Raw genomic sequence first — 24137 nt, forward strand, 5'->3', positions numbered from 1 at the left:
CCAAAAATATACGCATTTAGACGAAGGAATAGGCATCCACATTACCTATCAACAACTGCAATTTGTTTATCATGATAATACCTTTTTTTCTTTTCTTTTTCCTGTGAAAAAACATAAATATCAGATTCATTTTTAAAACAAGTTTGACGAAATTATAGGCTGTATAGCATATAATTAAATATTCTTAGCATGCATTTAATTCAAGAAAAGACCTTCTTCATTTATCTCTTATCACCGTCCTTTTCGGATGTGATAAGCCCATTAATTTATTGATTCTGTTCTTTGCGTTTTGTCTTCTTTAATCTGAATTCCTTTAACCTTGCTCTAATTTTCCTATATACATGGGAATTTATTACCTAGTTGCTCAGAGTTCTTCTCACAGCAACTTCATTATATCTATGTACTGATATACATAAGAGTCTATATATATATATATGAAATATATTTTTGAACTTTTTTCAACTAGAAAAATTTCAATTTGGAAAAATGAGTACAGTCCGAAAATTGGAAAATGAGATAAAATTGACATCTTTAAATAATATATAAAAAAAATCAAAATTGAATATATTTGAATGATTGACTTTTTTATTCAAAACTCTTCTGATACAAACTTAATTATTGTGGAATTTTAAATTTCATCTGTCTATGTTTAACATAATCCTACATCACTAAAATAACACATATAGAGAATTTATAAACCATTGGTACTAGTTATTATATCATGATTGAAACTAAATACATTCATATTCGTATAAATTTATTACATTTTAACTTATTTATAATCAATTATCCATACATATTAATTAATTATATTTTTAATATGGTATCAAAGTGTGTCTGGCTCGAATTATTAATTTCTTGATTGTCCTTTTGGAAATTAATTTTCAGCGGCCCAATCTAATGTTGCCGTTGTGTATAATCAAAATTTTAGTTTCAGGGAAAATTTCAATTTCAAGTGACAATCGGACATTCGGACGTGCAGTACCAGTTACACTTGAAAGGGAACATTATAGTAATTCCATATCGGTTAAGTAACACAAATATAGAGAGTTTATTATAAGTATAAAAGTAAGTAACAGAAATATAAGGAGTTTATAAGTATAAAGGTTCAACTACCTATTCACTATAACTAATTATTAGGTTATGATTGAATCTAAGCACATTTATATGCATGTGCATTATTACATTTTAACCTATTTATAGTTAAATATTTCAACCTATTGATCATTAATATTTCTAATATGATTTTAGAGCGGGTTTGACCTAAGTTTTTAATTTTACTGTTGTCTGTGTAGATGTTCATTCCAGCGGCACAGTCCAGTGTTGCTGCTTCGTATTAAATCAAAATTTCGGTTTTAGGGCGAGCTTCAATTTCAAGTGACAATCAGTTGTTTAGTCCCAAATGCACTTGAGGGAGGGTTAATATAACCCCATATTGCTAAAATAACATAAATATATATAAAGAGTTTATTGTGAGGGTTTAACCACCTATTAACTAGTACTAATTATGAAATCTTATTTGAACTAAATATATTTATATGCATGTGAATTATCACATTCTAACTCATTATAATCAAATACTCATACCTAGTAATCAATGATATTTATAATAGAATGTGACGGTAGGATCAAATAATTAATGCACCTAAAAGATCAATATGTTAAATGATAATATTATCTTCTTAAGTGGGATAGAAACATGGTTATTCTAAGTGCCATAATCATATTCATATTATCATTCATCATATATGGTCTGAAAATGTATTAAGATTGCAAGTTCTAACAAAAAAATCACCAGCAGCACACTCAAAAATAAATACATATTAAGCTAAAAACGCTCACAATCTCAAGTGTAGTGTTCTGGCAAGGTTCGAATGTGGTTTTTACTCAAAATTTCTATTCTAAGTTCAAACAACCTAACATGATCCAAGATCATAATAAACTTTTAAAAGTTGGTAGTTCTAAAATTTAGAAATAGCAAGATATTTTGTGGAAGATTGTTAAGTTTATAAACTAACGACAATTCTAACTCATAAACAAAACCATAATTATAATCAAATAATCACAAATTTCAAATTTCAAATTTTTACATAAATAATTAAAATTCATTATCATGTTAAAAAAAATTAAAATTGAGGTTGATTCATTATTATACAAATTTAAAATTAAGCAAAGCGAAACGCACTATGGCCATGTAATTCGACAAAACTTAAAAAACAAGCTAAAAACACAAAACACAAAACGCACCTCACACTCAATTATTACATTGTTCTCAATATTATAAATATAGGAAATCAAATAAAAGAAATAGGAATACTCCCCTAATATGCACCCTATTTGAAAATAGTCTAGCAAAATTATTATGTATTATTCATTTTCTTAATTTGTATGTCACTTCAAAAAGACATGTAATTAGGAATGAAAGAAATATGAAAAAATAAACTATTTCTCAATGAAGCACAAATTCATTGAAACTTCAATGAAAAAAAATAAAATGAACTATTCTATTTTTTCTAGTTTAATATTTTAAACTATATAATTCTAAAAAAATCCATATAAAATAAATACCCAAAATATGCATGTGACCGATGACTTATAACTCAGATGGTATACGAGTTAGACAACATTTTGTCAATGTAGGTTCTACTCAGATAAGCGCTTTCTCATTATCAAAAATAATATGCATGTAGATAATGCATGCATAATCATATAGAAAATCTTAAACTGTAAATTTCTTGAAAATCTTATTCATCTCATATATATATTTTAGCAGGGCGAACATCCAAAACTAAAATCTAGCACTCATCAGATTAAAATCTAATGGATATATGTATACATAAAAGCTAGCCTTATGATAGCTAGAGTAATCCAAGAAGCAAGCAAGTCAAAGGTGAAAAACCCTAGACATAAAAATGCTGAATCTTGTGTTTATTTATTTTTTCTTCTCATCATCATCTGATTGAAGAAGCTCATCCAACACCGCATCATCCAAACACTCAAACTCGAAAACTTGCCTTTCTTGCCCTCTAGACGACGAAGAACTTCCGGTTTGTTGAGTCCGAGGACGAGGACAATACCCTGAAATTTGAGAGTAATACTCATTCGGAAAATTAAGAACCGCAAGATGACCTCTCAAGTTGAATGCTGCCCTATCGTATGCACGAGCCGCCTCCTCCGCAGTATCAAATGTTCCTAGCCACAGTCTTGTTCCATGTCTCGACGGGTCTCTAATCTCCGCCGCGTATTTTCCCCATGGCCGTCTTCGAACACCTCGATATCGCACTGCTTCTATCTCCTTCCTGTCGTTAGGGCCTTCCATATTCAAACCTACTTTTGATAGACAATGTCTTTTCTTATTATTTTTAAATTTGGTTGCTCTAAAAATGAGAGTTTGATAGCTTATATATAATGTATATTTGGATTCTGGAATAAAAGTTTCTGTTGATTTTAATTCTTTCAATTCTGTGGATTTGACTATATAAATGTATAGTGATTGACCAGAAAACTACCATTTTAAAATGATGGAGGGAAAAAGAAATTAATTAAATATTTTTAAAATGTGGTTTCTGATTCTATATTTCTTTAATGTGAGAATATATATGATCTTGACGGTTGATGCTCAAGTAACAGTGTATGTCACTAGCAAATGTCAATACCTATATTTGATTACTTCATCATATTATGAAACGCCCTAAATTATCACGTGGATTATTATATTATTTCAAAATGTTAAGGTATTTCGACGACCATTCATGCATAATGTCATTTTATTCTTTATATAATATATATTCGGTCATTGTATTAACATGGCCGATATGCACATTTTGGATACATAAAGTTCGAATGACTACAGGAGTAAAGTGGAAATGACAACATTTTGGATAGATCAACAATATAAAGACACAATGCCTTCAAAGGGGTATGAGCAGTGATAGACATATGACTTTCTTTTAGAATAATCCATATTATAAATGAAAAAATGAAAAAATATTTTTATATATAAAAAAAGCATGAGTATAATGTACATCTGAATATTATCTTCCAAGCAAATATATATGTATCCGATCATACTCATAAATGAATATGTAATTCAACATACTCATAAAAATATACAGTATGAGTATAATGTGCATCAACTGACTATGTTGTATGCAAATAAAACAAAATAAAAACAGCGAAACGTATTCTTTCAAAATATAAAAAATAGAAAAGTATTAGGAGAAACGTGTAAATAATAAAAAAAATTATAAAAACTAAATATTATAAATTTATAAATAATAATAAATACATAAATAATAAAGTAATTTAAATATAATTAAAACTTACAATTATAATAAATAATAACGTGGATTTTAAGTATCTTATTGTTAAAAAGAGGAGGAGTTACTGTTTGTAAATTGTGGGTAATGTGGGTTATAATTAAAGTTTGTGTGTAACAGATTAATTTTTTTCCTTCAAATTTATAACTTTTTAGATTTTAGTTTTTCAGAATATAATCTCTCCTTAATTAGGATATATAAATGGATTTATAACTGCGAAGGTTTAACCACCTATTAACTAGTATTAATTATTAGGTCATGGTTAAATTTAGACACATTTCATAAGCATGTGGGTTGTCACATTCTCACTTATATAAAATTAATTATTCTTACTGATTAATTAAATAATAGTTCTAATATAGTATGTGTCTGACTCGGATTTTTAATTATTCGGTTATCCGTCTGGATGTCCAGTTCCAGTGGCCCCGACCGACGTGCGTATTAAATCACAATTACAATTTGAGGAGGAGTTTCCATTTCAAGTGCAACCGATGTCCAATTCCGGTTATACTTGAGGGAGAGTGTTAAAGATAACTGGGAAAATGCTCAAAAAAAACCCTAGTGTAACCGAATCTCTTGATACTCCTTTAATGTATTTCGAGCCTCAAGATGGACATTTACGTTAGCGTAACCTGAAATTCAAACCCCTCAGTTGGACGAGAAATTCTTGTGTGAACCTAATTTGCCATGTAGGATTATAAATCATTCATTAAATGCGTGACACGGGACATAATTAAATGTCATATATGATGGGTATTGTTGCCCAAAGCAACCAAATGGTTGAAACCCATCGGTACATAACCCCACTCTGATTTTTGAGACATTAGCTGCAAATTTTTTGTGTAGTTCATTCAAGTGTTTCCAAACTGGCGAGTCAGACGAATGACTAATCATACTATTCTCTATATCATATGCCACTTTATATGTTTAACTATAGCTTTTGAAGCGTACAGCGTATGTAGTCTCGGAGTTATAGAAAAATAATGTATTTTTATAAGGCTCATTAGTCCTTCTTTTGGAAGTACCCGTTGTGGCTGGTATCCACCTATCATGTCTGTAAACTTTGCATTCGGTTAAACTCGGTAGAATCCTATCGCATTCGCATAACTGGCGCTTTGTAATTCGAGAAAAATATTTGGCAGCCTACCGACATAGTTCTGCACGTGCATTACATAATATATGCTAGATAAAACTATCAAAATAATCCAAGAGGAAATAGCGTTATGAATCATATATTAAATAAGCGCCAAGAAATTATACGCCAGAAAATACTACCAATTTTTTTTCTACCGTACTTATGCATATATGTTTTCCGTGATCGAATTACATAGACATCATTTTTACGAACCGTACAATTCTATGCCCTTCAGTTTCTTGAAAATACAAGACGGGTTTTCTACGGCTAATTGAGATTTTATTCGGTTTGAATAAAATTTTAATGTATTTTTCAAATTTGTATTAACTATAATAAATATATACAAAATTAAAAAAATATACATTTATTATTCAGATATATACAAAATGTATAATTAATATATACAAAACTTAAAAATTCAGAATTTAATATTAAAAGAAATCATATTTTTAAAATTGTTTTTAAAAAATTATTATACTATTATAAATATAAAAATTTGTATTTTGTATTTTTTAATAAATATTTCTTATTTTTTAATATTTATGTAAACACCCGTTTGCAAAATGGTGGGCCTGTGTAAATTTTAAGAAACACGGGCCTAAGATGGACCGTTATAGCGAAGATGGGCTTCAATTTATCTTCAAATGCTTCATATATGTTTAGCAATTTCAATTAATAATATTATTAAGGGGAATCTTTATAAAAATACCTAAAAACAATAGGGACGATGACAAAAGTACCTAAAATTTTAAAAATATTTACAAAAGTATCTGTAAACTTTTTTTATTTACAAAAATACGACTGATTTAAAATTAATTACAAAAGTATCAAAAAATGAAAATTAATTACAAAAGTACGATTTGTATAATGTCGGTATAATTATGGTATAATTTTGGAATATTAAAACTATAAATCAGATAATTTAAAAATAATATTTGGTTTATTATTGGTATAATTTCAGTATATTTTTGGTATATTGATTATAAATTTTTATATATATTTTCTAGTTGATAACATGTATTTTTTTTTATGTGTATTTTTCACTATAGTTGGTAATGAAAAAAAAAATTTGTACTCTTGGTATACTGATGGTATAATTTTGGTATATTACTAATTTAATTTTCAGTAAACGATTTGATGTAATTTTGGTAAATTTTTATTTAATATTAATAAAATCTCAGTATGTATAATGTTGGTATAGTTTTGGTACAATGTTGATATAATGTTAGTTTATTAGTATACTAACATTATACCCACAGTATACACCGTATGTTTTGTAATGCCCCGCATTTTTGGAGAAATGTTTAATTGGAATAAATATATTATTTTAAGCCAAAGGGAGCTAAAACGAGGGAATTTCCGTAAAGGAGGCGGAAAGTGGCGTTTTGACGAGGGATCAATTTTAATAAAGTTGGACTATATATTAGATAAAGTTAGTTGGAATTAAATTTTATCTCGTATTTGAATATCGAGATAAGCATATTGAGATTTAATGGGAAAATTGGAGAAAATTCCCATTAAATAAAATAAATAATTTTAAAATGGATATTTAAATAATATCCGTAAATTTTGTCATTTGGATTATTCAAAGAGAATCCAAAAATATTTGGAATATTATTTTAAAATACGGGTTTAAGCGTGGCTAATAAATTATACGGCTAAACAATAGATTTTGAGGATAAGGCGACAATTAATATTTTGGAATAAAAAAAAAAAAATAGTCCGTATAATTTATAATCGAACAAAGTTTGGAATTAGCCCGAGAAGGTTAGCGACGTGATTAACTAATAAGATTAATTATTATGGATCTTAAATTATAAATAAGTGGAAATAAGAGATTAAGTGATTTGGGTTAAGTTTGAGGATTGGATTAAAAGAGCCCATTTGAAATAGTAAGCCCAATCTCTTTTCTTTGAAATCTAGACACATAGCATTTCCAGAAGCTTCAATCTCTCATAACATTCATCTTCAACCTTCTACATTCAAGAACATGGAGAAAATAGGGTTCATGATTTAGTTTCAAACTTAAGGACCCACTTCTAAGAAGGATTAAATTGGTCATCTAGCATCCAATTGAAGCTGAAATTGAGGTAAGAATCCTTAATCCATGGATGAAAATCAAGATTTTGTGTTAAAATTTTATAAGTGTTCAATTGGGTTTCTAGTTGCATGTGTTAAGAATTAACATTAGATGATGAATTACTAAGTTTGAGGCTAGTAAAATTGGGAATTGAGGGCTGGAAATTTTGGGTTTAAGTAATGATATTATGGTTAAACAAGTATTGATAGGGATTAAAAAGTTGGATTAGATTAATCTAATAAAAAAAAAAATTGAATTGGGATGAGTCTTAATCAATTAGTATTAGAAAACTCATGATTTTTAAAAGCTGGAAATTTTCTAATTATCACAAAATTATGATTTTTTGAGAACCGGAAATTGGAGTCGGGTTTTGACGGAAGCATGGTGGCCGGTGAGAGACCGGTCAGGCCGTGGCGGCCTGACCCGTCTGCTCTGTTGAGCAGACCCAAGTCTGCTCAACAAGAGCAGGCGAGGTCTGCTCTAAAAAGAGCAGACCTGTGTCTGCTCTAAAAGAGCAGACCTGTGTCTGCTCTAAAAGAGCAGACCTGGTCTGCTCAAAAAGAGCAGACCGGCTGCTCTTAAGGAGCAGACCAGCTGGTCTGCTCAATGGGCAGACCAGCCGGTCGCTCCGGACCTGCGTGCCACCGGAAATTTTCCGTAATTGGGGTATTTTCTGAATTTTAAAAAGGTTAATTTAAGTGTTAATGTAGAGCTGAAATTGAAAATTTTAATAAGTTTGATATATAAATTTTCAAATGGAAGTTAAAGGATTATATCATAAAATTGTTATCAAACTTAAAGCTTTAAAAGGATGAGGTTTGTAATGTCTAAGCAAATTTAATTTAAGTGAGGAGGTTTAAAGAATGATTTTAGAATTTGGGGATTTATGTGGATTATGACATAAATTAAAATCAAGCCTAAGTGCTTGAATGTAGAATTTAAAGTATAATATAAAGTAAGTTGGGATTTAGCTTAAGTGTTTAATATGTAGGGGTTGAAAATGTTTGATTACGGGATGTGTTGCGTAGTAAGTCGACTTGGTTAAATAGGATATTAAGAAGGCAAGAATAAAAAATGGATGGATTTAGAGCCAAGTCAAGCGTAAGCGCTTGAATAGAAAAGTGAAAGTTTGTAAAAGTGAAATAGTTTTATGAGTTAAAATGTTAATTTAGCACTTGTTCGTATTATAGATTCTACGCTTTATCGGATTGGAGAATTAGAAGAATTGGAGTTAATCAACGGGCTAGTTTATATTTTGCAATTGGAAAATTTGGATTTAAGCGATTGAGGTGAGTTCGCTATTTACTCTCGTTATTATTATTATTTTATATGAATTGAATGTTTAATTCAAGAACCTATATATTTACTTATAAAACTAACTCTAGTATTATTAAAACTTCATTAGTGTAGTTTCAAAAGTATAAGTTATAATTTTTATTAATAACCTATTTTATCCTATAAACACTTAAAGTACATTATATCGTATAAAAGGGTCGCATACGAATAAAGTTGAAATTTTAACATTTTACGTTCTACTTTGTTATCGAATTATTATGTTCATTGACTTATTTAAGAGTATTATGATTAAAAACAATTAGTGCCATATTGTAGTTACGCCTTCGAAAAGATGCATATTGTTTTAATTAGTATGAGGCGTAAAATAAAGAATGTTTATTTATACAAGAAGTTTTAAACGCTTAATAAAGTACTTGTTAACTTAATAGTTTTATTTATATATATTACGTGAAGTTTTATTAGACCCAATATGTGATCCGTGGGGAAACGAGCTACCTATTGGGCGTCAATAGGTTGTGTGATCACCAGAATTGATACGAGTCTAGGCGTCTATGGTCAATATCTTGAAATGGGTAATTATGAATATCGATCGATTAATGGATTAAGGAGGATAAAAATAAAATTGAGACACCAGGTAACTCGGTCGAATTATCTCGGGACCTGTGTCTCGTGGGTAACTCGGTCGAATTATCTCGGGACCCACAACTTGGGATTAAGTAGTGGCATGATGTAACTCGGTCGAATTATCCCGGGACTATGCCACGTGGTAGCGGGTAACTCGGTCGAATTATCTCGGGACCCGGCCACTCGGACGATATAATTGAAAAGTGATTATTATCAATTATGTCCAATAAGTCCGTAGCACTTGGGTTTAGGGTTTCGATACGGATCCGACATTGGAAGTCATTAAACTATATTTTTAAGTTTATTATCAAAATATGTTTATTCTATCGTTGTTATTAAAATATGTTTAATTTACGTTTATTACCAAGTTATGTTTATTGTAAGTTATCGATTGGTTTAAAATAATTTATAAACGCGAAAATTTTTTAAGTAAATTTTAGGCTTGCTACGGGTTTTGGAACCAAAATTCCCATTCCCTAGCGCCGGTCGCGACTCGAGAAATCGGGTCGTGACAAAGTTGGTATCGGAGCAGTTGGTCCCGGATACCACTGCTTTAGGAGAGTGTACCTAGGAAACTACTGCAGCATAGGGTTTGTGTCATGTCTTGTTTTGAAATCGTTATTGTTATAAATTCTTAATGTGTTTTAGGTATGAAATATTAATATAGACTAGTGCTAGGTATAACATATTAAATTATGCATATTGTGTGTGAATAACGAATTAGAATGTGTAAAGTATCTTATCATGAAATTGTTTATATTGTAGTATGCCTGGATATAGGAGAGCACGAGTTTATGCACTGTTTGATGAGGAGGAAGCGCCTCCTGCTCAACAAGTTAGGCTAGGCAATGGTGGGCCACCTGAAGTCCATCAAAATGGGTTTTTAGCTGATGGCGAAGGATCGCCAGAAATCCATCAGAATGGGGTCATGAATAAGGGAAATGGAAGAGTTGAAGCTCGGGTTAGATCAGTAACACCCGAAGAGTTACCTGTAGGGGAGGAAGAAGAGCCTAGTGAGGAAAGTGAACAAGAAGAGGATCCATCGGAAGATCCTTCAGAAGACTCTGACGTTGAGGTGTTTAGGAGCGGGCAGTTTTGGTCCGAGACTCATAGGTACCGTGATCATAGAGAAGTAGCTGCTTTGAGGGCCAATCAGGCGGAGGCAAGTTTGAATAGCCTCAGAGCAATGTTGAACACCTATTCTAGGGGTGTGCTCTCTATAGAAACTTACACTAGTGAGTTTCTTCGTATGATGCAAGCGGTTCCGCAAACTGGTAGGGATAATGAGGAAGTGAACCGTCGCTATGTTAGAGGCTTGGGACCGGACTTTGCTGAGTTGTTTGATTTCACAGATGAACATATGGGATCAATAGCTAGTAGGGCCGCGGAAATAGTAAGTGAGCGTGAGTGGAATGATAATCCTGTCCAGCCTTTTTATTTCCCTCGTGAGAGGCCAGTGTCTCCGGTCCATAGAGATGAAGCTTCCGGATCGGTAGCTAGGGGAGTTAACGCTCCAAGGCGAGCTAGAGGACCTAGGATGAGGGTAGTGCGTCGAGGACGTAGGGCACCTGGTCAAGCCGCACCAGGTATTATTTAAATATGTGCATAACTTATGTTTATAATAAATGTTAATAGATAGGACAAGTAAAATGATGCGTAAATAAAAAGCGTGAATTGAAAGGAATTTTAATTAAGTAGAACCCTTAAGTATGTTGCCTTAAAGAAAAAAATTCAGCTAGTAGAATTAAACTTAGCATAAAAAAAAAAAATTACTAAAGCTAAGAATCGCATAATTTATTAAATAAATTATGATTAGGGTTATAGTACGAATAACAAATAGTAAAGTAAATCGTACAAGAATGGCATGGTGAAATTTAATTTAAAATTAAAACGAAAATAATGAGATAAATTATAGCTTTATGTTAAAGAATAACAAACGGTCAATAATGAAAATCTAATAAGCCATATTTTGACAAATTGAATAATATAATGCTTAGGCGAGGGAGTTAAGCATAACTCATTTAGTTGGTATAAGTAAACAAAAATAGGAACGTCACGGAGTTTTAGTCTGGAGGACTTACAAGTTTGTTATTATAAAGTTATTTTACGATTTTTAGTGGTACAATTGTGCGCAGACCCTGCATGAGGCATGTCATTCAAATCACCATAAAGTCATATTGACATTAGTATATGTATATATATTTTGTATATAAAACATTTTTTTTTAAAAAAAAGCAGTAGATCACGCATCATACATATGCATATTCCAAAGAAAAGTGATTTGAAATTGCAACTCTTTAGTGATGAGAGGTGTCATCACTCTGTGGCGCAATTGTACTAAAAATTTTCAATATCGATAAAGTGATTTACGATGATTTTGAAGAGAAAAGTTGAAATTGCCGGCAAAGCGAAAGTGTTTGAACTATTTCAAAAATGTGTAAGCTAATTCGGACAAAAGACTCTGTGACGATAATAATTATGATTAGTAAATTTGAAAGGACAAATATTTAGAATCAAATAGGATGGAGCCTCTAAGAATGTAAGGAATTTTTTAGAACTTGACATAAAATAAATTACGAATTGTTAATTATAATAAAATGGAATAGGAAATAAAACCGATGAGATCAAAAAGATGGTATGAGCAAATTGGCTAAATCATGAAAGTTATAATGGACGGGGGAAAGTTCAAGAAAGGTTTGGAGCTAAAGGCTGACAATACATAAATAATGTCTGACGCATCAAATGTGTCAAATTTAAATTTAGTCAAAACGAAAAAAATGGAAAATAGAAATGAAGTATAAAGTGTATATTTAAAGAATATAATAAACAATAGGTAATTTTAAGTAATTTATTTAATAGTTAAAAAATTACCATTAAATACCCCAAATTTTGGAACTGTATTGATTTAAAAAAAAAAAAAAAAAGGGAAGTTATTAAATTTAAGAAAAGAAAAAGGAAAATTGAAGTAAGAGACTAAGACAGCTTCTTTAGAAGCAATTTTGGGCGTGCTCGCCGAGATTTTTCGTAAAACCTATTAATGACACGCCAGGGGGGGTATGTCGGAAAGGATAACGACAAACCCATATCGATTTCAGAAAGCAAGACCTGCCTTAGACAAGCAGGCAAATATATACCCTTAAGTAAGCCTACAAGTTAAAGGAAACTTAAGTTTAAAACCTACATTAGCAAGCTAATTCTGGATCAATTTCCGATCCCAAGGAGTGTTATTTCGAACTTAGGACCAAAATGAAAGTTGTAGACGGTGTTACATAGAATGAGTTTCAAGTGATAGATTAAAAATTGGATAGATTTTAAATGTTGGTTTTGTGGCCTGAAGTGGGCTAAAAACCTAAAGTTTACAAAATTAAGAAAAAGTGAATTTTAGTTAGTTTGGAAAACTAACTATGTGATGCATGGATTACATAATACAAAATAAGTATAAGTTTTAGAAAATCGTAGCATAAAATATTTTACGAGATTGTGCCTTAAGGGAATGGCGGAAGTAATGAGCACTACCAAAGAAAAAGTTAATATTAAAATAATTGGATGATAAGCATTATAAGAAAATTCGAGGACAAATTTTTTTTAAGGGGGGAAGAATGTAATGCCCCGCATTTTTGGAGAAATGTTTAATTGGAATAAATATATTATTTTAAGCCAAAGGGAGCTAAAATGAGGGAATTTCCGTAAAGGAGGCGGAAAGTGGCGTTTTGACGAGGGATCAATTTTAATAAAGTTGGACTATATATTAGATAAAGTTAGTTGGAATTAAATTTTATCTCGTATTTGAATATCGAGATAAGCATATTGAGATTTAATGGGAAAATTGGAGAAAATTCCCATTAAATAAAATAAATAATTTTAAAATGGATATTTAAATAATATCCGTAAATTTTGTCATTTGGATTATTCAAAGAGAATCCAAAAATATTTGGAATATTATTTTAAAATACGGGTTTAAGCGTGGCTAATAAATTATACGGCTAAACAATAGATTTTGAGGATAAGGCGACAATTAATATTTTGGAATAAAAAAAAAAAAAAATAGTCCGTATAATTTATAATCGAACAAAGTTTGGAATTAGCCCGAGAAGGTTAGCGACGTGATTAACTAATAAGATTAATTATTATGGATCTTAAATTATAAATAAGTGGAAATAAGAGATTAAGTGATTTGGGTTAAGTTTGAGGATTGGATTAAAAGAGCCCATTTGAAATAGTAAGCCCAATCTCTTTTCTTTGAAATCTAGACACATAGCATTTCCAGAAGCTTCAATCTCTCATAACATTCATCTTCAACCTTCTACATTCAAGAACATGGAGAAAATAGGGTTCATGATTTAGTTTCAAACTTAAGGACCCACTTCTAAGAAGGATTAAATTGGTCATCTAGCATCCAATTGAAGCTGAAATTGAGGTAAGAATCCTTAATCCATGGATGAAAATCAAGATTTTGTGTTAAAATTTTATAAGTGTTCAATTGGGTTTCTAGTTGCATGTGTTAAGAATTAACATTAGATGATGAATTACTAAGTTTGAGGCTAGTAAAATTGGGAATTGAGGGCTGGAAATTTTGGGTTTAAGTAATGATATTATGGTTAAACAAGTATTGATAGGGATTAAAAAGTTGGATTAGATTAATCTAATAAAAAAAAATTGAATTGGGATGAGTCTTAATCAATTAGTATTAGAAAACTCATGATTTTTAAAAGCTGGAAATTTTCTAATTATCACAAAATTATGATTTTTTGAGAACCGGAAATTGGAGTCGGGTTTTGACGGAAGCATGGTGGCCGGTGAGAGACCGGTCAGGCCGTGGCGGCCTGACCCGTCTGCTCTAAAAAGAGCAGACCTGTGTCTGCTCTAAAAGAGCAGACCTGGTCTGCTCAAAAAGAGCAGACCGGCTGCTCTTAAGGAGCAGACCAGCTGGTCTGCTCAATGGGCAGACCAGCCGGTCGCTCCGGACCTGCGTGCCACCGGAAATTTTCCGTAATTGGGGTATTTTCTGAATTTTAAAAAGGTTAATTTAAGTGTTAATGTAGAGCTGAAATTGAAAATTTTAATAAGTTTGATATATAAATTTTCAAATGGAAGTTAAAGGATTATATCATAAAATTGTTATCAAACTTAAAGCTTTAAAAGGATGAGGTTTGTAATGTCTAAGCAAATTTAATTTAAGTGAGGAGGTTTAAAGAATGATTTTAGAATTTGGGGATTTATGTGGATTATGACATAAATTAAAATCAAGCCTAAGTGCTTGAATGTAGAATTTAAAGTATAATATAAAGTAAGTTGGGATTTAGCTTAAGTGTTTAATATGTAGGGGTTGAAAATGTTTGATTACGGGATGTGTTGCGTAGTAAGTCGACTTGGTTAAATAGGATATTAAGAAGGCAAGAATAAAAAATGGATGGATTTAGAGCCAAGTCAAGCGTAAGCGCTTGAATAGAAAAGCGAAAGTTTGTAAAAGTGAAATAGTTTTATGAGTTAAAATGTTAATTTAGCACTTGTTCGTATTATAGATTCTACGCTTTATCGGATTGGAGAATTAGAAGAATTGGAGTTAATCAACGGGCTAGTTTATATTTTGCAATTGGAAAATTTGGATTTAAGCGATTGAGGTGAGTTCGCTATTTACTCTCGTTATTATTATTATTTTATATGAATTGAATGTTTAATTCAAGAACCTATATATTTACTTATAAAACTAACTCTAGTATTATTAAAACTTCATTAGTGTAGTTTCAAAAGTATAAGTTATAATTTTTATTAATAACCTATTTTATCCTATAAACACTTAAAGTACATTATATCGTATAAAAGGGTCGCATACGAATAAAGTTGAAATTTTAACATTTTACGTTCTACTTTGTTATCGAATTATTATGTTCATTGACTTATTTAAGAGTATTATGATTAAAAACAATTAGTGCCATATTGTAGTTACGCCTTCGAAAAGATGCATATTGTTTTAATTAGTATGAGGCGTAAAATAAAGAATGTTTATTTATACAAGAAGTTTTAAACGCTTAATAAAGTACTTGTTACCTTAATAGTTTTATTTATATATATTACGTGAAGTTTTATTAGACCCAATATGTGATCCGTGGGGAAACGAGCTACCTATTGGGCGTCAATAGGCTGTGTGATCACCAGAATTGATACGAGTCTAGGCGTCTATGGTCAATATCTTGAAATGGGTAATTATGAATATCGATCGATTAATGGATTAAGGAGGACAAAAATAAAATTGAGACACCAGGTAACTCGGTCGAATTATCTCGGGACCTGTGTCTCGTGGGTAACTCGGTCGAATTATCTCGGGACCCACAACTTGGGATTAAGTAGTGGCATGATGTAACTCGGTCGAATTATCCCGGGACTATGCCACGTGGTAGCGGGTAACTCGGTCGAATTATCTCGGGACCCGGCCACTCGGACGATATAATTGAAAAGTGATTATTATCAATTATGTCCAATAAGTCCGTAGCACTTGGGTTTAGGGTTTCGATACGGATCCGACATTGGAAGTCATTAAACTATATTTTTAAGTTTATTATCAAAATATGTTTATTCTATCGTTGTTATTAAAATATGTTTAATTTACGTTTATTACCAAGTTATGTTTATTGTAAGTTATCGATTGGTTTAAAATAATTTATAAACGCGAAAATTTTTTAAGTAAATTTTAGGCTTGCTACGGGTTTTGGAACCAAAATTCCCATTCCCTAGCGCCGGTCGCGACTCGAGAAATCGGGTCGTGACATGTTTGATATTATTTTTTATTTTTTTGTACTTTTGTAAATATTATTAATATTTTTGTAAATGAAAAAAGTCAACATATACTTTTGTAATTATTTTTATTTTTTTTAGTAAATGGTGTAATTTCCTCAAAACAATATTTGTTAAATTTAATCTGAAATGTCTACTTTTTTACTCACGCACACATTACGCGCACATTACTGTTTCAAACGATTTCTAGGTACACAATTGCGACCATTTTCGAGAAAAATATTTCTCAAACAATTTTTAAAAGCACAACTTATAATTATATTTATCAAAAAAATTAAAAAATTTATTTTGCAACCGTTTCTAAAACAATTACTAAAAATAAAATATTTTCATAAATCGATAGAGTAAAAAATAATATTTTAAAAAATAGTAAAAAAATAAATTTTAAAAATTGAAATATTCTTTATAAATAAAATTAAAAATATAATATTTTTACAAATTCTCTTATTATTATTGGAGAAAAGGAGCGTTTTTAAAAATATATTATCAAATAAATATATAAAAAAAAAACTTAAACACAATGGGTTCAATAGCAAACTGTGTTTAAGGAATAACAATATCAGAATTTTAGGATTTGTAAAATTAGTGGATAATAAAAATTAAAATTAATTAATGATGTGTACCAAAATATTATATTTAAAATTATATTTTATTTGGCTCAAATTTGTTTTAAATTTTATTTCATTTATAAATTAATTTATTTGATATAAATATATAACCAATTCTATTATTTTTTTTAAATGGAGTTATCTAATAGTCTTCGTCAAAGCAGAATTAATCTTAAAAAAACGAGTAGTCATATGCACCAGTAAGTTCAAAATTAAGAACAAAATCAGAAGAAAACGCAAACAATAATTAATTTTTAGTGACAGATATGTAATACGTCTAAATTGAGCGATGTATTTTGAATTTGTCGCTAAATGTACCAAATAATATTTTACGGCGAATGGCGGGATAACACCCGCCAATTTCTTTCGCACATTTAGCGGCGGATTCAAAACGCGCCACTCAATTCAGACAGATTACATATTAGTCGCTAAAAATTAATTAATTCAAAAAAAATGAAAAAATTACTTATCAAGAATGAATTATAAAAAAATATTTTTATAATTACTTTTTCCAAATAATTATTTCTTAAACAATTATTTTTTAAAATAATTAAAAAAATTATTGAAAAAAATAGTTATTTGAAAAAAAAAATTAAAATACAGAAGTAAAGTGCGGAAGTAATAATTTGTTCGTTTCATGTATAAGTTAAATATAATACACACACACACACACACATATATATAAATTACGGATTGCTTCGATTTCTTCGATTTTTGCTGACACTTAGTAATACTTAAAGTTGGTGCCACTTAGTTATTTAACGGATTGCTTCAATTTTTATTGACACTTACACTATAAGAAAAGTGAGTTTTAGCAACGGTCTATTACAACGACCATAAAAATCGTTACAATACATATACCTTTTATAACGATTATTTTAATGTCGTTTCTAAATATAATTATTTTACGATGCCTAATAAAATCGTTATTAAAAGTTATACTTTTAGCAACGACTTAATTTATATCGTTTTTAAAGATAATTATTTTACAACGACTAATCATGTCATTGTAAATTATTTGCTTTACCAACGATTTAATATGTGTCGTTTTTAAATATTATCATTTCACAACGACAAATAATTTCGTTGCTAAAAGAAAGAAGAAATAGTTAAAATCCCACATTAAAAATAAGTGAAATGAGAATGATGCATTCTCACTATAAAAGAAATCCACCCTTTACTATATAAATAATTTTTACTTTTGTTGTAATATATCAATCAAAAAATAAAAAATATTAAATTTTAATAATAATTGTATTTTAAATTATAAAAATTATAAAATTATAAAATTATATAACATATTAAAATAATAATCAATATTATAATGTTTTGACAACGACTTTTTATAGTTACTAATAACTTTTAACAACAAATCTTATAGATTTTGTAAAACCTATAGCAACGACCATTATTTAAAAAAGTCGTTATAAAAAAATTACATTACGCCAACACGCACAACCACATTTGTCGTTGTTAAAAACTTTTAACAACCATATTTTAGGTTTTCACAACGACAATTCACGTTTTCAAAAATCAAGTTTCTTGTAGTGTTAGTAACACTTAGTTATTTTAAGGATTGCTCCGATTTTTGTTGACACTTAGTAATACTTACTAGAAAATAAAATTTAAGATACATTGTAATGCCCCGCATTTTTGGAGAAATGTTTAATTGGATTAAATATATTATTTAAGCCAAAGGGAGCTAAAATGAGGGAATTTCCGTAAAGGAGGCGGAAAGTGGCGTTTTGACGAGGGATTAATTTTAATAAAGTTGGACTATATATTAGATAAAGTTAGTTGGAATTAAATTTTATCTCGTATTTGGATATCGAGATAAGCATATTGAGATTTAATGGGAAAATTGGAGAAAATTCCCATTAAATGAAATAAATAATTTTAAAATGGATATTTAAATAATATCCGTAAATTTTGTCATTTGGATTATTCAAAGAGAATCCAAAAATATTTGGAATATTATTTTAAAATACGGGTTTAAGCGTGACTAATAAATTATACGGCTAAACAATAGATTTTGAGGATAAGGCGACAATTAATATTTTGGAATAAAAGAAAAAAAAAATATAGTCCGTATAATTTATAATCGAACAAAGTTTGGAATTAGCCCGAGAAAGTTAGCGACGTGATTAATTAATAAGATTAATTATTATGGATCTTAAATTATAAATAAGTGGAAATAAGAGATTAAGTGATTTGGGTTAAGTTTGAGGATTGGATTAAAAGAGCCCATTTGAAATAGTAAGCCCAATCTCTTTTCTTTGAAGTCTAAAGTCTAGACACATAGCATTTCCAGAAGCTTCAATCTCTCATAACATTCATCTGCAACCTTCTACATTCAAGAACATGGAGAAAATAGGGTTCATGATTTAGTTTCAAACTTAAGGACCCACTTCTAAGAAGGATTAAATTGGTCATCTAGCATCCAATTGAAGCTGAAATTAGAGGTAAGAATCCTTAATCCATGGATGAAAATCAAGATTTTATGTTAAAATTTTATAAGTGTTCAATTGGGTTTCTAGTTGCATGTGTTAAGAATTAACATTAGATGATGAATTACTAAGTTTGAGGCTAGTAAAATTGTGAATTGAGGGCTGGAAATTTTGGGTTTAAGTAATGATATTATGGTTAAACAAGTATTGATAGGGATTAAAAAGTTGGATTAGATTAATCTAATAAAAAATTGAATTGGGATGAGTCTTAATCAATTAGTATTAGAGAACTCATGATTTTCAAAAGCTGGAAATTTTCTAATTATCACAAAATTATGATTTTTGAAAACCGGAAATTGGAGTCGGGTTTTGACGGAGGCATGGTGGCCGGTGAGAGACCGGTCAGGCCGTGGCGGCCTGACCCGTCTGCTCTGTTGAGCAGACCCAAGTCTGCTCAACAAGAGCAGGCGAGGTCTGCTCTAAAAGAGCAGGCCTGTGTCTGCTCTAAAAGAGCAGACCTGGTCTGCTCAAAAAGAGCAGACCGGCTGCTCTTAAGGAGCAGACCAGCTGGTCTGCTCAATGGGCAGACCAGCCGGTCGCTCCGGACCTGCGTGCCGCCGGAAATTTTCCGTAATTGGGGTATTTTCTGAATTTTAAAAAGGTTAATTTAAGCGTTAATGTAGAGTTGAAATTGAAAATTTTAATAAGTTTGATATATAATTTTCAAATGGAAGTTAAATGGATTATATCATAAAATTGTTATTAAATGTAAAACTTTAAAAGGATGAGGTTTGTAATGTCTAAGCAAATTTAATTTAAGTGAGGAGGTTTAAAGAATGATTTTAGAATTTGGGGATTTATGTGGATTATGACATAAATTAAAATCAAGCCTAAGTGCTTGAATGTAGAATTTAAAGTATAAAATAAAGTAAGTTGGGATTTAGCTTAAGTGTTTAATATGTAGGGATTGAAAATGTTTGATTACAAGATTTATTACGTAGTAAGTCGACTTGGTTAAATAGGATATTAAGAAGGCAAGAATAAAAATGGATGGATTTAGAGCCAAGTCAAGCGTAAGCGCTTGAATAGAAAAGCGAAAGTTTGTAAAAGTGAAATAGTTTTATGAGTTAAAATGTTAATTTAGCACTTGTTCGTATTATAGATTCTACGCTTTATCGGATTGGAGAATTAGAGGAATTGGAGTTAAGCAACGGGCTATATTATATTTTACATTTGGAAAATTTGGATTAAGCGATCAAGGTGAGTTCGCGATTTACTCTCGTTATTGTTATTTTATATGAATATGGTTACATGAATTTAATTATTGAACGCTTTAATTCAAGAACCTACATATTTACTTATAAAAATAATTCTAGTATTATTAAGACTTCATTAGTGTAGTTTCAAAAGTATAAGTTATAATTTTTTATTAATAACCTATTTTATCCTATAAACACTTAAAGTACATTATATCGTATAAAAGGGTCGCATACGAATAAAGTTGAAATTTTAATATTTTACGTTCTACTTTGTTATCGAATTATTATGTTCATTGATTTATTTAAGAGTATTATGAGTAAAAACAATTAGTGCCATATTGTAGTTACGCCTTCGAAAAGATGCATATTGTTTTAATTAGTATGGGGCGTATAATAAAGAATGTTTATTTATACAAGAAGTTTATAAACGCTTAATAAAGTACTTGTTACCTTAATAGTTTTATTTAAATATATATTTATTACGTGAAGTTTTATTAGACCCAATAAGTGATCCGTGGGGAAACGAGCTACCTATTGGGCGTCAATAGGCTGTGTGATCACCAGAATTGATACGAGTCTAGGCGTCTATGGTCAATATCTTGAAATGGTTAATTATGAATATCGATCGATTAATGGATTAAGGAGGACAAAAAGAAAATTGAGACACCAGGTAACTCGGTCGAACTATCTCGGGACCTGTGTCTCGTGGGTAACTCGGTCGAATTATCTCGGGACCCACAACTTGGGATTAAGTAGTGGCATGATGTAACTCGGTCGAATTATCTCGGGACTATGCCACGTGGTAGCGGGTAACTCGGTCGAATTATCTCGGGACCCGGCCACTCGGACGATATAATTGAAAAGTGATTATTATCAATTATGTCCAATAAGTCCGTAGCACTTGGGTTTAGGGTTTCGATACGGATCCGATATTGGAAGTCATTAAACTATATTTTTAAGTTTATTATCAAAATATGTTTAATCTATCGTTGTTATTAAAATATGTTTAATTTACGTTTATTACCAAGTTATGTTTATTGTGAGTTTTCGATTGGTTATAAAGAAAAATGTATTTGTTTAGTAATGCGACCTCGGTTTTAATTATAATAGCGATAGTAAATTGTGAACTCACTCAGCTATGTCTGACCCGTTGATTTCTAAATTTTTCAGGCGTTCAGTAGATAGCGATCAGGTCGAGCCTCCACTCCTTGTTTCGGAAGGCTCCTTACTTTTTGCGTGTACAGCTTCTGACTCTCTAGCGCTGCAGTAGTTCAGACGTATACTTTTGTCGAGGTCCTATTAGCGGTTTATTGTATTTTGGTTTAGTAACCGCTCATGTCTATATCCTTTTGTTAGGCCTCGTTTTCTGATTAACAAACAAACATCAGAGGTAGCTTTAGTTTAAAACGCTTAATATATGTATTTTGTAAATGCTTAGAATGATACTTAGCGATATTTATATATATGTGTGTGCGGTTGTACAAGTCTGTTGTGCGACGTGGTTTGAGATTTTACAGGTGTTGGTTAGTTAAAAGTACATCCGTTATACTGCCAAATTTTTGAAAATGAAATACTTAAGTTTTAAAATGATTTATAAACGCGAAAATTTTTTAAGTAAATTTTAGGCTTGCTACGGGTTTTGGAACCAAAATTCCCATTCCCTAGCGCCGGTCGCGACTCGAGAAATCGGGTCGTGACAAAGTTGGTATCAGAGCAGTTGGTCCCGGATACCACTGCTTTAGGAGAGTCTACCTAGGAAACTACTGCAGCATAGGGTTTGTGTCATGTCTTGTTTTGAAATCGTTATTGTTATAAATTCTTAATGTGTTTTAGGTATGAAATATTAATATAGACTAGTGCTAGGTATAACATATTAAATTATGCATATTGTGTGTGAATAACGATTTAGAATGTGTATAGTATCTTATCGTGAAATTGTTTATATTGTAGTATGCCTGGATATAGGAGAGCACGAGTTTATGCAATGTCTGATGAGGAGGAAGCGCCTCCTGCTCAACAAGTTAGGCTAGGCAATGGTGGGCCACCTGAAGTCCATCAAAATGGGTTTTTAGCTGATGGCGAAGGATCGCCAGAAATCCATCAGAATGGGGTTATGAATAATGGAAATGGAAGAGTTGAAGCTCGGGTTAGATCAGTAACACCTGAAGAGTTACCTGTAGAGGAGGAGGAAGAGCCTAGTGAGGAAAGTGAACAAGAAGAGGATCCATCGGAAGATCCTTCTGAAGACTCTGACGTTGAGGTGTTTAGGAGCGGGCAGTTTTGGTCCGAGACTCATAGGTATCGTGATCATAGAGAAGTAGCGGCTTTGAGGGCCAATCAGGCGGAGGCAAGTTTGAATAGCCTCAGAGCAATGTTGAACACCTATTCTAGGGGTGTGCTCTCTATAGAAACTTACACTAGTGAGTTTCTTCGTATGATGCAAGCGGTTCCGCAAACTGGTAGGGATAATGAGGAAGTGAACCGTCGCTAAGTTAGAGGCTTAGGACCGGACTTTGCTGAGTTGTTTGATTTCACAGATGAACATATGGGATCATTAGCTAGTAGGGCTGCGGAAATAGTAAGTGAGCGTGAGTGGAATGATAATCCTGTCCAGCCTTTTTACTTCCCTCGTGAGAGGCCAGTGTCTCCGGTCCATAGAGATGAAGCTTCCGGATCGGTAGCTAGGGGAGTTAACGCTCCAAGGCGAGCTAGAGGACCTAGGATGAGGGTAGTGCGTCGAGGACGTAGGGCACCTGGTCAAGCCGCACCAGGTATTATTTAAATATGTGCATAACTTATGTTTATGATAAATGTTAATAGATAGGACAAGTAAAATGATGCGTAAATAAAAAAGCGTGAATTGAAAGGAATTTTAATTAAGTAGAACCCTTAAGTATGTTGCCTTAAAGAAGGAAATTCAGTTAGTAGAATTAAACTTAGCATAAAAAATTACTAAAGCTAAGAATCGCATAATTTATTAAATAAAATATGATTAGGATTATAGTACGAATAATAGATAGTAAAGTAAATCGTACAAGAATGGCATAGTGGGATTTATTTTAAAATTAAAACGAAAATAATGAGATAAATTATAGCTTTATGTTAAAGAATAACAAACGGCCAATAATGAAAATCTAATAAGCCATAATTTGACAAATTGAATAATATAATGCTTAGGCGAGGGAGTTAAGCATAACTCATTTAGTTGGTATAAGTAAACAAAAATAGGAACGTCACGGAGTTTTAGTCTGGAGGACTTACAAGTTTGTTATTATAAAACTATTTTACGATTTTTAATGGTACAATTGTGCGCAGACCCTGCATGAGGCATGTCATTCAAATCACCATAAAGTCATATTGACATTAGTATATGTATATATATTTTATATATAAAACAATTTTTTTTAAAAACAATAGATCATGCATCATACATATGCATATTCCAAAGAAAAGTGATTTGAAATTGCAACTCTTTAGTGATGAGAGGTGTCATCACTCTGTGGCGCAATTGTACTAAAAAATTTTCAATATCGATAAAGTGATTTACGATGATTTTGAAGAGAAAAGTTGAAATTGC

At 31.0% G+C, this 24137-nt stretch overlaps 2 protein-coding genes across 5 annotated transcripts; one reads left to right on the forward strand and one right to left on the reverse strand.

Moving 5' to 3' along the window:
* Positions 1–2710: 2710 nt before the first annotated feature.
* Positions 2711–3355, reverse strand: LOC126670236 (ethylene-responsive transcription factor ERF098-like). The gene has a single exon (XM_050363917.2). It carries the CDS (start codon positions 3317–3319, stop codon positions 2933–2935), a length of 387 nt encoding a protein of 128 aa, XP_050219874.1. The 5' UTR covers positions 3320–3355; the 3' UTR covers positions 2711–2932.
* A 4048-nt stretch (positions 3356–7403) lies between these two features.
* On the forward strand, positions 7404–22601 carry LOC126666911 (uncharacterized). Of its 4 annotated transcripts, XM_050359819.2 has the most exons (5): positions 7404–7544; positions 8725–8823; positions 10220–11040; positions 21731–21752; positions 22511–22601. In XM_050359819.2, exons 3-4 carry the CDS (start codon positions 10221–10223, stop codon positions 21739–21741), a joined length of 831 nt encoding a protein of 276 aa, XP_050215776.1. In that variant the 5' UTR covers positions 7404–7544; positions 8725–8823; position 10220; the 3' UTR covers positions 21742–21752; positions 22511–22601. The 4 variants fall into 4 exon arrangements, 2 of the variants coding, with proteins under 2 accessions (XP_050215776.1, XP_050215774.1); XM_050359817.2 differs by lacking the exon at positions 22511–22601 and having other exon boundaries at positions 21731–22044; XR_008790092.1 differs by lacking the exons at positions 7404–7544; positions 8725–8823; positions 10220–11040; positions 22511–22601 and adding exons at positions 13731–13871; positions 14977–15075 and having other exon boundaries at positions 21731–22044.
* The last annotated feature ends 1536 nt before the right edge of the window (positions 22602–24137 follow it).

The sequence above is a fragment of the Mercurialis annua genome, linkage group LG2 (assembly GCF_937616625.2).
Source record: "Mercurialis annua linkage group LG2, ddMerAnnu1.2, whole genome shotgun sequence".
NCBI lineage: Eukaryota > Viridiplantae > Streptophyta > Magnoliopsida > Malpighiales > Euphorbiaceae > Mercurialis > Mercurialis annua.